The sequence below is a fragment of the Anguilla rostrata genome, chromosome 13 (genome assembly GCF_018555375.3).
Source record: "Anguilla rostrata isolate EN2019 chromosome 13, ASM1855537v3, whole genome shotgun sequence".
Classification (NCBI taxonomy): domain Eukaryota; kingdom Metazoa; phylum Chordata; class Actinopteri; order Anguilliformes; family Anguillidae; genus Anguilla; species Anguilla rostrata.
Window position 1 is genome coordinate 30,892,141 of NC_057945.1, and position 14,496 is coordinate 30,906,636.

Sequence of the window (14,496 nt, forward strand, 5' to 3'; positions counted from 1 at the left end):
CTCGCAGGCTGAAACGATAGATGGCTCAAAGTCCTTTAACGGTCTTATTTACCCTGAGTCACCCTGCCTGAGCAGAGGAATGGGAACTTCAAAGTGTACACCTGAACATATGAGCAACAGTGACAGAGAGATCTTTGGCAAGGACTGCATGCAAAGTAGCTAAAAGCACTACACCAAATGCAAGCACACATTAAAAACCTCTTTTAAACAGTCCTGGACTGTGGACATTGGTCCAAGCGTCCCGCCAGAATTCACTCACTGGCACCCCCTCCCCCCCCCGCGGATGACCCAAATGTGCCTGAGTGGGCGTGCGTTACCCGCGTACCAGCCCTCGATCTGGGCGGTGCGAGGGGTTGCCAGGCGGCAGCAGAGTTCCGGAACAGGTGCCCGCTGGTGGGGAGGGAGGGGTGCGGAGGTCCATATGGCGCGTCCCGGGCGCAGAGGGCCCGTCCCAGCGCGGGCGGACACCGACGCCAGGCAACACGCACTGCTGCGGCCGGATTTATTCTGGAGCACAAAACTGCGACCAAAGTCCTAAACTGACCTTCAACTGATCACTCGAAGGGGTTTCATAACCCGCAAACATTCAAATCTTGCTCGTGGGAGTGAATCTTTGACCCCATACCCCAAGGTGCAGTAAACCTTATCAGCGCGTCTGTAAACCATGGCAGTTTCAGGGACATTAGGTGATTTCCTGATCTCTGGAAGCGATGTCCAGTCCTCAAAATGGGGGATTCTCGTTAACTGCTCGAATCATACAGTATCATTGGCTGGAGAGAAAAAAAAGATTTGAATCTTTTGTTTTAATAAAAATTTTATTCAAATCAATTTTATTTGTATGGTACTTTTTGCAGAGACTAAAGGAAAAATTTTTAAGTGGAGATTTTCTATTATTTTTTCCAGTAGTTTAGGTCAGTGGATGTAGAAGTGCAGGCCTGACTTCTGGCATCCCAGGATCAATAGCAGAGTGTAAAATCTAAATCTGAAGGTTATTCTAGCAGGATCAGTGGCTGAAATTGGCCTGATATTGCGTCAGTTTGGCTGAGCTCACATGTGAAGGAATTTAGCAAACACCTTCATAAAATTCAGCAGCCGCACTTTGTTCTTGCCAAAGGAACAATGAAAACATTGACAGCCATAATCCTTGACCCTGAGTTCAGTTTGAATGGCAGTCTACCTACTAGTCTCAGTGTGATGGAATTCATCTTACATCACATTCACGTAATAAAATGTTAAACCTTTTTTAAAAAATCCATGTCCATAATTAGTGGTGAATGTTGTGTTTTTCTGGCTGACGTCGTTGTTTGTTGGTGATGTTCGCATCATGTAAATGGACTGCGTTATAGCCGGCGTTTGGGACTGCTGGCTCCCTCCCTGGGTTGAAAATGAGCGGTGCTTGGGATTTGCACGGGGAGGCGTTCTGAGGACGGATTAGCGCTCTGTGCTCCGGTGTTGGGTAACCCGCGTCAGGAGGGAGGGTCCCTGCGGGCACTTTAACACGGCACAAGTTGTGTTGCTCTCCGTCTGCAGAGAGAAATTAGTTTTGTGAACCCCTGCGACGGTGTCCTCCCCAGCACGGGCACTGCAGCACAGCGAGCAGCAGCCTCCGCTGCAGAGCCTGAGCTGGAGCAGCAGCTGGACTCACCGCGCTCCTCTCTTCAGCCTTAAAGCTTCTCTTTCCTTTCTTTCTCTCCTTCTCCCGCCTTCTCTGCTCCCTCTCTTTCCCACTCCCCCTCGCCTCCTCTCTCTCGCTCGCCCTCGCAGGTCGGAACGCTGGAATCCCAGGAGCGGTCGGACAGCGGGACGCGAGACAGCACAGGGGGCCGCAGGGCCCCCCCGGGCGGGGGCGGCGGCGGCGGTGTGGGCGTGGCGAGGGGCGGGGACCGGGGAGGAGGAGGAGAGGAGCAGCTCTCCCGCTCGAACCTCTGCCAGGCCCCGCCGCTGCCCACCGCCGACCCCAGCATGGCGGACTGGGCCAGCAAGAACCTGAACCTGCACACGCAGGGGCTCTTCCGCCGGCGCGTCTCCATCGCCAACATGCTCTCCTGGAACCAGGCGTCCATCAAGAAGCCCATGCTGATCACCAGCGACCGCGCCCTCAAGAAGGAGGCCTGCGAGATGTTCAAGCTGGTGCAGGCCTACATGGGCGACCGGCCCAGCCGCCTGGACCGGCGGCACGTGGCCCTGCTGGTGGTCACCAAGTGCTGGCTGATGCCCGGCCTGCGGGACGAGCTCTACGTGCAGCTGGTGCGCCAGACCACCGAGAACCAGTGCCCCCGGAGCCTGGCGTCTGGCTGGGAGCTGATGGCCATCTGCCTGGCCTTCTTCTCCCCCTCGCCTAAGTTCCGCCGCTACCTGGAGGGCTACATCCAGAGGCACCTGGACCTGGGCCACGCCCACAAGTGTGAGTCTCCCGCAAAAAAAAAGAGTTCTGCGCTCCGTCCCGCGGCAACGCACGGAACGCATGCGCCATTTTGTTTGTGTGGTTGTGTGTACGTGTGAAGGGAAAGTGTTTGTGCTTGGGCGGTTTTGTCTGTGTGGATGTGCGTACGTGTGAGGGGGACGTGTTTGTGCTTGGGTGGTTTTGTTTGTGTGGATGTGCGTACGTGTGAGGGGGAAGTGTTTGTGCTTGTGTGGTTTTGTTTGTGTGGATGTGTGTACGTGTGAGGGGAAAGTGTTTGTGCTTTTGTTGTTTTGTTTGTGTGGATCTGTGTATGTTCATGCATGTGTTTGTGCGCATAATGTTTGGGCAGTAGTGAATCCATATATTGAAACAGCATTATCTGCTGGTATCTGCCAATAATTTGAGTTTCACAGAAGTGCAATGAGACAATTTTACGATTCAAAAGTGCTACTGAAAGACGATTTGGCTCATGTCAGTGGAAACTATATCTTCCTAGAAAGAATCTGAGCACTTGAATACAGCGAGCGGTGGATCATGTTGATGATGGTCTCGAGAAAGCGATTCATGGGCAGGAATTTAGATGGAGAGGCTTTGGGTTTTGGGCTATCCGTACACAGTTGTGTGTACTGTGCACCGGAGGGATCCTTTGTTGTTTCATTTGGTTTGATTCAGGGAAGTGTTTGTGTTCCTCTGCTCTCTTCTGCTAATGCCGGGGAAAGAAAGCAGCCAAATATTGTTTTTGAAAATAAATATGCTGTGGAACTTTCCCAAATCAAACAGGATGCAGTGGGAGATGAGATATTTTTAATAAAAATCAGGGTCCAGTGTCACCTATGACAACGGAGACAAATCCTGCTTCAATAAGCTCTTAATAATTACTGCTTCAATAAGTTTTTTCATCTTTATTTATGTGTACAGTTCCACAATATATCATGGACCAACAGGACATGAAAAACAAGAAGAATTCCAAGTCCTGGAAAAAGAGGAAGCAGAGCACGGATGAGGAAGAGGAGGGTGAGTCTTACAGTCTTATAAAGCTTTATTGGCATGACAAACACAGGATATTATCAAAGAATTAGTCAATAAATGTCTTCGGTTAAGAGCTATTCCTGGGGGATGTGTGTATTGACACTGCTTCGCTCGCTCACTTAATTCAGGAGAGAAAGCCCAGGGAAACAATCCAAGGTAAACACAGAACTTTCTCTCAGTGCCATAAAACAGCTTGGCTCTTTACCGTTTTCCACCATTCCAGGTTAACTTGCGATTTACCGTTTTCATTTTTTTCCCCTGTAAGAAATAAGTGATGACTCCTCTGTGAGTTCTCCCATGTAAATACTACTCTGTGTTCTGATGGGCAAATATACCCCTGTGAGCTTGTATACTTAAACACTTCTCTGCGAGTTCTGATATATGAATGCCCTTCTGTGGGTTTTCCTATGTGAATACTCCTCTGTGGCCTCTGATATTTGAGCACTCCCTGTGGGAGCTTCCAGCCAGCTGTTCCTACTGTATTAGCTGCTCTGCCCAACGCCACAGCCTCACGTGTTGGTCGGCACACAGGAGACACTGTCCTCGGTGCACTGGCGACCGCAGCGGGGAAATCGCACCGCGTGCTTCCCCGACCACATCAGGGAAAGCCGACCAGCAGACTGGGATTATGTGACCGTGTCAGTGAACTGCGGGTCTGTGTGTGTGTGTGTGTGTGTGTGTGTGTGTGTGTGTGTGTGTGTGTGAGCCGCGGTTAAACCTGAGCCACAGCCACAAAGAGGAGCGGACTCAGGCTTCAGAGATGACTGATCCGTGTGTGCGTGTGTGTGCGCTTAAGAGTGTGTGCACGTGCACGCTTGTGCTTAAGAGTGTGTGCACGTGTGCGCGTGTGCTTGACCACGTGGGGCGTGGTGAGTGGTGAGTGGGTGGGGGCAGTTGAGTATTTAAAATTCTGCCTGACAGGTGCCATCAGTTCCTCGCCCCCTGTAGGTTTTCTGACATGCCCATGCAGACTGGGGCCCTGCTGTTTTTACCCCAAACTCTGCTTCATTAATTAGGCTGAATCATGCTGTTCTTTCAACACTAATCTGGAGGTGACTTCTCGGGCAAATTGCTTGCTGTCAGTGCTAGCTTGTTTTGTTGTAATAAAATGATTAATATCAGGAGGACGTAAGGTGACGCCTCAATTAATTAACCCTAGCTAATTGTCCAGTTGTTCTGGGTGCCAAAACAATTTATTAATTGAACAACTTAATCTTTAAGTGAACATGAATCCATATTAAATAAATACGTAGGGGGATTTAGCAGTGAGTTTAGATATAACTTCTTTCCTCAAACTAAACCCGCACAGCACATGACTGCTGAAAGATTCCAGTTCCAGAGCAGTATTCAAATTACAGCTCAGTCACAAGTGATTAGCAGGGGTCTGGGGAGTTCCTGCAGGACCACGGTTGGGAAACACCGTGCTGGACAATCATGGACTTGTCCAGAGATTCTGCTCTTTCCATGTGCTTTTGCTCAAACGACCGATCATTCATTTGGAATGGAGGTCCTTTCTTTTTTTTTCTTTTTTTTTACTTTTTTTTGGAATTTGACCTCACGTGTTCTTCTGGCCTTCTTTCTCAGTGAGGTGTTGCAAGCCTTAAACCTGACACCGTTTTGCATCCCTCACCTTAGCCTTGGAATTGAGGGGCCAGTACTCCTACAGAGCTTGCTTGTTAGGCTCGATTTTCAAAGGTAATTAAAGAAGGGGAAAAAAACAAGGCCCAGCATTCCCAGCGAGGCTAATGCGGCTTGTTGGACATGCATGCCTGTCACCTGTTTCCTATAAATCCCTGCGGTTTGATCTGGCAACGTTCCAACATTCCGGAAGGATTTTACACTGGAGTTCCGTGTTCCGTCCAGCCAGCATGCATGAAGGCAGCGAGAGATGCTTTATATGGCCCTGACTGTGGAGCGGAGCCAAGCCGGAGCTCGCGGCTGTTCTGCCCCAGATTCACCCTGAAAGGGACAGCTGTTACAGTAACGGCATCCGCTCGGGATCGTGGGTAAAGCTTCACCTGCTGTGACCGAGCTGCAGTCTTGTGCGGAGTTGCGCCCTCAGAACAATGTTCACACTTCATACTTCTTTCTCGTGAGTCAGCTTGAACAGGATATTCGTTTCACAACCCCCCCCCCCATCCCCCACCCCCACCTTCCTCACGCCTAATCTGGTTTTTCAGAGACATAAAACATCCTGAAATGACAGCTTTGACATGTAAGCATTAGTTCCTCAGACCTTCATAGAACGGAGTTTCTCCCAGCAGCTATGACAGTGATTAGGCTCTTTAAGAGGCTCTTTTAAGAAGCATGGGAATTAACCCGTGTGACTGGAATGGTCTGCAGCGATGTCGCATTTTTATGACCTGGGAAACCTTCCCGATGCGAGCAGAGAAATGTGTCGCGGCTTGATTTCACCAATCACAGAGCGTGTGGCCTCTGCTCTCTCCACAGGTTTGCCTGTCAGTACGTATGCAAAGTACTGCTACCGCCAACTACAGAGGGTGGCTGTCTCTGGGGGGAAAAAGGTAGAGTGTGTGTGTGTGTGTGTGCTTGCTTGCGTGCATGAGTGTGTGTGTGTGTGAGTGCGTGAGTGTGTGCGTGTGTGTGTGCGTGCATGCGTGTGAGAGAGAATAACTTGTCAATAATTACAATCTCTTTGATGTTTCCTTGCCGTTTTAAGGAATTATTTCAAAACTTAATCATTTTAGCTAAGGCATGTAAAGCACCTGAACGCCATCGCATGCAGTCAGCTGATTCCTTCTTGGCCTATCGGTATGCACAGGGTCCTATAAGCGCCCGAGCGAGTGTGATTGTGTGTGAGACAGAGCCCTCCTCCCGCCCCCCGCAGGGTCTGAGGAAGCCCACGCTGGAGGAGGTGCACCACGGCCGGAGCGCCATCGTCACGCCCTCGCTGTTCGGCAGCTCGCTGGAGGACGTCATGGAGCGCCAGCGCCGCCTCTTCCCCGACCGCAGGCTGCCCTGGGCCCAGACGCAGCTCTCCCAGTGCGTGCTGGCGCTGGGCGGGGCTCACGCCGAGGGCATCTTCAGGTGAGGGGGCGGGGCGGGGCGCCGAGGCGAGGCGGCGGGGTTTTCCGCTTGCTCTTCCCCGTGATAGCGGTGCAGCGCGCCGCGAAATACGCCTGCAGGTGTTATTGGGGCAGACGCACCTGGCGCAGTGTGGCCGCGGGTACTTATGGCCCTGCCTGCGCGTAGGTTCAACCGTAGGTCACGTGAGGGTTTGAAATTGTCACGATGTGTGACACAAACCAAAACAAACTGGGCAATGGATTGGATAGAGGAAGTCATCAAATTGGCAATGATTCACCCTCTGTAACATCATTAAATGCTCTCATGTCTCCTGACGCCAGAAGGCAGGGCCAGTCACAGCTTAAATTCCTGACTGTGCCCACCAGTGGAAAAGGGCCGTTTAGGTTCCCCCCCCCCCCGCCAAAGACATTAATGTTTGGTTCCCCAGCTGAGAATCTTACATGAGTCCTTGACAGTGAAGCAGGCTGGGTGGTCTGGGAGACACCGTACTTCAAACAAACATTAATCACACTCAGGACATCAAACACAGCGGACAAAACACCAGCCGGTGCAAGTTTGAACAAAAATCTCCTTTTGTCATCATTCTAAAAACCATTGCTAATCTGACTTTTACTATGCTTTTTTTAAGCATGGGGTTTCAAAGCAAAACACATTCTGTTCCTTATTTGTTTCTCACGTCCCACAGTAATTCGGAGGGAAGGTTGGGTGCTTTGCACTGATTGCTATGTCTGAACAGTGTGGCCTGAGTACCTGAATTGCCCCGTTGTTACCATGGCGACCCCGGAAGCTTAACAGAACTCTTAGCCAAATTTTCATATTTAAACTCAGGCTGTTATGGCAGTGCTGTAAGAATGCTCTGCCTGTTAGCTCACTCATTAGTCTCTGAAGAGGGTCTGCGGCGAAACTGCTCTGCCACTGCAGAGTTTTACCATTAAAATCCCTTCTGCTCTGCTTGGCTGGAAGGGGGTGGGGGGGGCGCACAATGCATGCTTCTCGGGGGGAGGGGGGCACTGGAATGCGCAGACAGATGCAGAGAGACGCAGGCATTAGCAGCTGCAGTGATATACGGCTGGAATGCGGGGTGGAAGCTCGCTGCCCGCCACGCAGAACACATGGCTGTTGTCCTCCAGTCCCTTTCACTCATGGCAGATGAATAAGAGCGCGAATCTGATCCTTTTTTTTCCTGTCTCGGTGGAAACGCCCTCAGTAATTAAATTCGCAGGACCAGCGGGCCTCATGCTCAGATAGCACATGACAGAGTCTGCTGGGGGTTGGAGGCCCCCTCACGGACGCTGCAGCCATTTTAGGCAATCGACAGCCTGCCACTGACACAATGTCTCCCCCTGATGGCCAACCTGTGAAACAACAACAAAGTGCTCTTTTCAGTGATGCTCTCTGCGACAGTTACAGCTCTTCAGAACCCAGAGTGGCTGTGGTGTTAAAGGATCCACCAAAACAGAGATTTTATAAATAGAAACACAGGGCCTTGTAACTTCCCATCCACCAGACATGAGTCAAACTGAGTCTACTAAGATCTTATATGGGAGCAAAAACTATGATGGTAATGTAACTTGAAGCTCGGTCAGTGACTTGCTAGCCAGTGGCTCGCTGACCATATTCTCTTTTTCTCTTTTTTTGCTATGTGACTGTTGTATGGTCTGTGCAGAGTGCCAGGAGACATTGACGAGGTAAACGCTTTGAAGCTGCAGGTGGACCAATGGAAAATCCCAGAGGACCTGTCTGATCCCAATGTCCCAGGTATTTATGCTGTTTTAAATAATAATAAAAATTAAAAAACCTAAAATTTCACATTAATGTGGCCACATTTCAGCACAAACAGTAGTTTAAATGCCTTGATCCTTTTTAATCCCTTTAATTACAAACAAGCTATTGCTGTCTTTCCAGGTTGCCTTTAACAGTTGTACTTGGTATTATTTGACAGCAGACTTTGTGAGAAAAAGATATGAAGAATTGGAGTGACAGAAATTGACACATGTAACTTCTTTTAGGTGCTTATTCTTAAGTTACAGTACATGGCTGGTGAAGCTGTAATCTGATGCTGTCTCACTCCTGCAGCCTCCCTTCTGAAGCTGTGATCTATGATGCTGTCTCTCTCCTGCAGCCTCCCTGCTGAAGCTGTGATCTATGATGGTGTCTCTCTCCTGCAGCCTCCCTGCTGAAGCTGTGGTATATGATGCTGTCTCTCTCCTACAGCCTCACTGCTGAAGCTGTGGTACCGGGAGTTGGAGGAGCCCCTGATCCCCATGAGTTACTACAGGCAGTGCATCAGCAGCTATGAGGACCCAGAGACAGCCCTCAACGTGGTGCAGTCCCTGCCAGAGCTCAACTACCTAGTGCTCTGCTACTTCATACACTTCCTGCAGGTATTTATCTTACATGCATGTGCATACACACACACACACACACGCACACATAGGTACACACACACACACACACAAACACACACACACACCCACATACGTGCTCTCACACATACTCAAAGTGCATACAAAAGGCATATATACATAGCACACATTCTGACCTGCAAACAGACTCACAAACAAGCATACAGAGCATAAAGAACAAACTTCAGGCCAACAGAGATCAGTCTGTCCCAGGGATGGTTAGGCCTGGTGCTGGAGAGCTGTAGTTGCTATGGTATCAGGGTCACTATGGTACCGCGCAGGTGGGGCATGGAGGTGACAGAGCCAGTATTATGTTTCCCATGTGGGATAGGTAAGCGTGCATAGCACACTTGTGTAACAGCTTTTCCTCCATCTTGGTCAGTGTCATGGAGGTTATCTGCAGACCCAAGTGTGTTTTTCTTCAGAGAAAAGAAAGCCTCTTGTTTGGCATGTCAGTTATGCTGATAGTTGAGCTGTTTTTTGGAGACAAATCATTTTCCTGTATTGGGATTGAGACTCCAAGCTGATATTTTTTACCTATGAAATGGGACATATCTGGGGCAGTCTTTTCTTTGTCACAGCTTTTATCTTTATTTGCAACATCCAGTGACTTGTTACTGTGCATCTGGTTCTAGAATATCACAAAGATATTCTAGTCTAAACCAGCCCCCTTTATGTACTGTTTTTATGTTCCCCAACTAACTAAAACTTATGTAAGTTTTGAATCTCCCGAAGGATGGTGAAAAAGATGAAAAAGAGACCGAGAAGTGCTGTGAATTTGTAAGCTTTGATCCATGTTTCATGGAAGGGGAAAGCATCTGTGAAGCTAGCCATGGAGATGGATCCTGTTTCACCTGCCTCTCCTTTTCCATCACCTTATCTCAGTCTCTGTCTCATGTTGCCTCTCTCACCAATTTAGATATTTATTTTATTTATTTCCCCTTTTTCTTTTTCTCCACTCCATTTTTTACTCACTTTTTCTTAGCCTTTCCCCCGTTCTCTTTGTCATTGTCTCTTTGCCTCTCTGTCTCTCTCTCCCTCCCTCCTTCTTGCCCTCTCTTGCTCTCTGTCTCTCCTCTCTCTCTCCCTCTCTCGCCCCCCTTTCTCGCTCTCTAATTCTAAGTCAAATAAGTTTTATTAGCATGACCACACATCGGTATAGCATTGCCAAAGCGACTGTTTACATAAAAACTACAACAGCAGGAACAACAACTATATGAACATTATTGATGTAAATGATAGGGCTCTTGGACCATCAGTAATGGGGGCGGGGTCTGGGGCCTTGTTAACAAATAAAGTAGTGGTAATAAAAAGCAATAACCATAAAAACAACAATGTAAGCTAATTACTATTAGGGACTGTTTCAGGGCCGATTGTCCGTGTCCTAGGGACAATGTGATGATGGAGGTGCCTGTTCACTCAGGCTATGGCACACTGCCAAGTACTATGCAGACAGTTGTGCTGTCGGTCCCGCCCCCAGTAAGAATGATAATCTGTTTATGTCAGTAATTTCTTTGAATTTAGGGGAAGCGATATTTCAATTTTTTAAAAATGTTTCAATTCTGTATACTTTTTACAAAGTAGAATACATTTTGTCTCTGTCCCTACCTCACCAGTCTCACAGTGACCACACAGCTGAGTTGCATATATATCTCTCACACTTTTGAGGTGCATGCACGTTCGTGCACTGTATGCATGCACCACACACATGCGCACACACACACACACACTCGTCCACACACTTGCACACACCTGCCAGCACACGCCAAATGTACGTACACATACCATACCAAACCACACCACACAGCTTTGGGATCTTTTTTTTTTTTTTTTGGCCCATGCTTTTTTACAGGGCAAAAAGAAACAGGCTTGAACCCCCAAATAGCAAACACATGAGGTAAAAAAAATCCCCAGTGGGAAGAAAAACCCTCAAACAAGTGGCGAGAAGAAACTCCCCAATTGGAAGAAATCTTGGGGGGAACCCTACATTGCTTTGACCTGACTGACATGAGCTGATCTCTCTACAACCACCAACAGACCGTGTGTGATTGGCCAGGCTGGCCTGAGCTCATTTATCTTTTCATTATACCCAGCTGCATATATACATTACATCAGTTATATATTACAGAAAAACTGGCTGAAAATGTTTTAATAAGCAGCATGTAATTCAAGCTAACGTGAAAGTATCGAGTGCTTTTGATCTAAGCAGAGGCTTAAAGGGTGGTTTTCAGACTTGTTGGGTGGTCATGGCTTTGCTGTTTGAGTTTGTGTACGGACGCTCGGGGCCAGTTGGTGCTTAATATTACCCAGGTCTGTTCTCACACGCTTGTACTCTGAGCGTGTGTGGGTGTGTGTTTGTGTTAGAGGTGCTTGGGCTTGCTGTGATTGGCAGAGACAGAGAGGCCTGAGGCTGTGCAATAACCACAGATAATATTGTGATAGGATGTGTTCTCATCAACCGCATAGGTTACATGCGTGTGCTTGTCTGAGGATGTTCTAGACATTTCACACATCATTTTTCCATTATTCGACCAAGAGATCAGTTATTGGTTCCTTTAGTATAGTTCTCCAGTTCTTGTTGAAAAATAAATTAAGAAAAAATATGTTTATTTTTAGTGCTTATGTCTATTACTGAAAAGCAGTCATATATTCAGAAAAGATTCAGTTCAATATTGATGATATTGGTTTCCATGCCAATCGTTTGTTTGCATGTGAGATTCTGTTTATCTCATTATGCATTTTTCCTGATTAAACACCTGCACCTCCAGGTGTTTGCCCAGCCAGTTAATGTGAGCAAAACCAAGATGGACGTCAACAACCTGGCCATGGTGATGGCGCCCAACTGCCTGCGCTGCCAGTCAGACGACCCGCGGGTCATCTTTGAGAACACACGCAAGGAGATGTCCTTCCTGCGTCTCCTCATTGTTCACCTGGACACCAGCTTCATCAGCGGCGTCCTGTGAGAGGCCCCACCACCCCTCCTCCTCCTTCTCACAAGCCAGGTGCCATGGCAACCACGCCTGCCTACCTGAGCTCCTCGCTTACGCTCTTTACCTGGCTAATCCCGCAACTGGAACTCAGGGTAATGAAGTGGTCTTTCACCGTGGAACAGCATTGCTCCGAACACTGGATGGTGCTTCATACAAAGACTCAATAAATGGCGTATGACTGTGACACAAATGCTGAACTGTGGTTGGAGGAAAATGCTGTTTTAACTAACTGAGGCGGATCTTGCAGCCATCACAAAGTGATATGTCAAGTAAAGTTTTTATTGTAGATTGTGGGGGATGCAGTTTTATTTTATAACTTTCTTTGTTGAGAAATGATCATCTTTTTATTGCAGCGTCGCATAAAATGATTTGTTTTATTTCTGGGCTTGGGTGAGTTGAATGGCACGGTGGCATGGGCATGGGCATGGCTTATCCCCTGTCCGCAATGGGGGGGCTTCCGTCCTCAGCCGTGCCTGTAGGAAACACTGAGGCTCAGAGGCCTACTGCCAGACCGTGGGTAAGCTTTTTCTGTACAAAAAAGTTAGTTCTCCATCTGTACATCATGTCTGTGTAAAGGCCATAGATAGCTAGTCACTTCTCCTGAGTACCAGCAGGGGGGTGAGTGGAAAGATACCCGCTCTGTAAATTGGAGAAATGTAGCATTTAACGGTACATGCCAACTGAAGGGCAGGAGTCTAAGGTGGCAGGGAAACTGTTGAACAGTCAGTCTGCTCTGTAAAAGCAAAGCTACTCTATCACAACAGAAATGCTGCATTCTGTGAAGAAATGAAGCGGACTTAATGTGGATACAGTTGTTAATTTCTGAGCCGTAATCATAGATTGTTATTTTTTATTTTCTGCAGTAGGCCTCAAAAATTATATTTTTAGACACCATTGTGATTAAGTACAAGTTTTTATTGAACTGTTTTGCTGACCTTTGAATGGCTTAGTTGTGTGTGTCCTGCAGGCTCCTCTTGTGTGTTGCAAACGTTCTATCTAAAATGTCAGCTGGGGGATGGGCCCCAAGCCAAAAGTATGTGATTGTAACACAGTATGAAATGATGCCATTTTCTGGAGTTTTATTTCATTTTACCTCAGAACTCCCCAGGAAGGTAAATAAGTGGTGGCTTGTATTTTTTGGATTTTCATTTGTAAATACAACCTGTGAATAGTAATGTGTTGATTACTGTATTTTCAAAATGATGACAGTGACAATTGTAATTTTTTTTTTCCATTAAAAAAAGGTTGTTGATAAAGCCTATTTAAAAAGTGTAAAAGGTATTGCTTTGTTTAGAGCTGTACCTTCATATAGGTACCCTGCATCAGGTTGTCCACCTGTATTGCACTTTGCTTCTTCTTCCTGATACTTGCCTGTTTCTGTATCGATTCTTATAGCTTTTGCTGTAAATGCCTTTGCAAAAATGTTGGTATGTTTATTGTATGTATGCATGTGTGCTCTTACATGCATGTGTGTGCGCATGTGAAATTACCAAAAGAAATTACCAGTGAAATTTAATCATGTGGTCGCCTTTATTTCTCTCCCAAGTTCATAGATAATTGTAAAAAGAAAAAAAAAGAATAAAGTTTCTAAATTCAAAGAGTTCATTAAACATGTTTTTTTTCAGGAAATCCCCAAAGCACAGTGCAATATAGTTATGCATTCTGCTTTCACTCAAGCCTCACTGTCATCATATAGTCAACAGTGTGAATAAGAGCAGGAAATCACATGTAAACACAAACCCTGCACAACCATGCTGATGTAATGCCACTCTCTGCATCCATGTCAAATGTTTCTCCTTCCAGTGAGTGTGCTATAGAACAGCAGGAATTGTACAATAGGTTATTTCACCTAACTTTGGTTTACAGTTGAACTGGACAGCATTTTAATACCTCAATGGTGATTGTAATTCAATTAAGAAGATTTGAATCATTGTTGTTTTTGTTTTTTTATGTGAAGGCAAGAAATAAAAACACAAGAGGTGGCAGTACGTCACAACATTTTGTCAAAAAGTAATTTTCTGGACAAATGGACAGGGAAAAAATAACACTCTTCACACAAGTTTAGCACCTGCGCACACAAACATTTTTATGCTTTCACTCCGACAAACTCGAACTTTTCCACGAGGGGGAGCACTTTCCGAATCAGTGGCTGCTTTCGCATTCTAACGGGGTGGATTGCGTTTTATGGAATTGTAATCAAACCCAGACCCCTTTGGATTTGGTCACCCCTGGTGTAGTTTATTTTGGTCAAACCCACATTTGGATCCTCAGGTATATCTTGGGGATTAGATGTGCATATAAAATTGCGTAATGTTTGAATTGTATTGCACACGATGGAGGTCCACTTTATATAGGCTATTTCCGTGATGAAATAATGTTCTACCTAAAAAAATGCTACCATTCTGGTTCTAGTGTACTGTGACATCTAGGCTACTTTAGATATAAAATACTGGCTTGGAGACTTGCACAATTGGAGATTTTAACGAAGAAATACAGCGTGATAGATAAAGATTTGACAGGAAACTGTATAGTCGTACAGTGTTCATCGAAGGATCTGGGATAGAAAAAATACTTGGGCGCACAGCAGATACACCAGATGCACGGAGATACGGATGTGCAT

General features: G+C 46.8%; 1 protein-coding gene across 2 annotated transcripts in view; it reads left to right on the forward strand.

Moving 5' to 3' along the window:
* LOC135237106 (rho GTPase-activating protein 39-like) overlaps positions 1 to 13,474 on the forward strand; it is a 39,065-nt gene extending 25,591 nt beyond the window's left edge. For both annotated transcript variants that reach the window (XM_064303859.1, XM_064303860.1), the window contains 7 exons: positions 1,765 to 2,404; positions 3,323 to 3,418; positions 5,885 to 5,958; positions 6,282 to 6,481; positions 8,148 to 8,239; positions 8,696 to 8,865; positions 11,655 to 13,474. In XM_064303859.1, coding sequence (XP_064159929.1) covers positions 1,765 to 2,404; positions 3,323 to 3,418; positions 5,885 to 5,958; positions 6,282 to 6,481; positions 8,148 to 8,239; positions 8,696 to 8,865; positions 11,655 to 11,849 — 1,467 coding nt within the window. In that variant the 3' untranslated portion in view covers positions 11,850 to 13,474. The remainder of the gene's footprint in view (positions 1 to 1,764; positions 2,405 to 3,322; positions 3,419 to 5,884; positions 5,959 to 6,281; positions 6,482 to 8,147; positions 8,240 to 8,695; positions 8,866 to 11,654) is intronic.
* Positions 13,475 to 14,496: the final 1,022 nt, after the last annotated feature.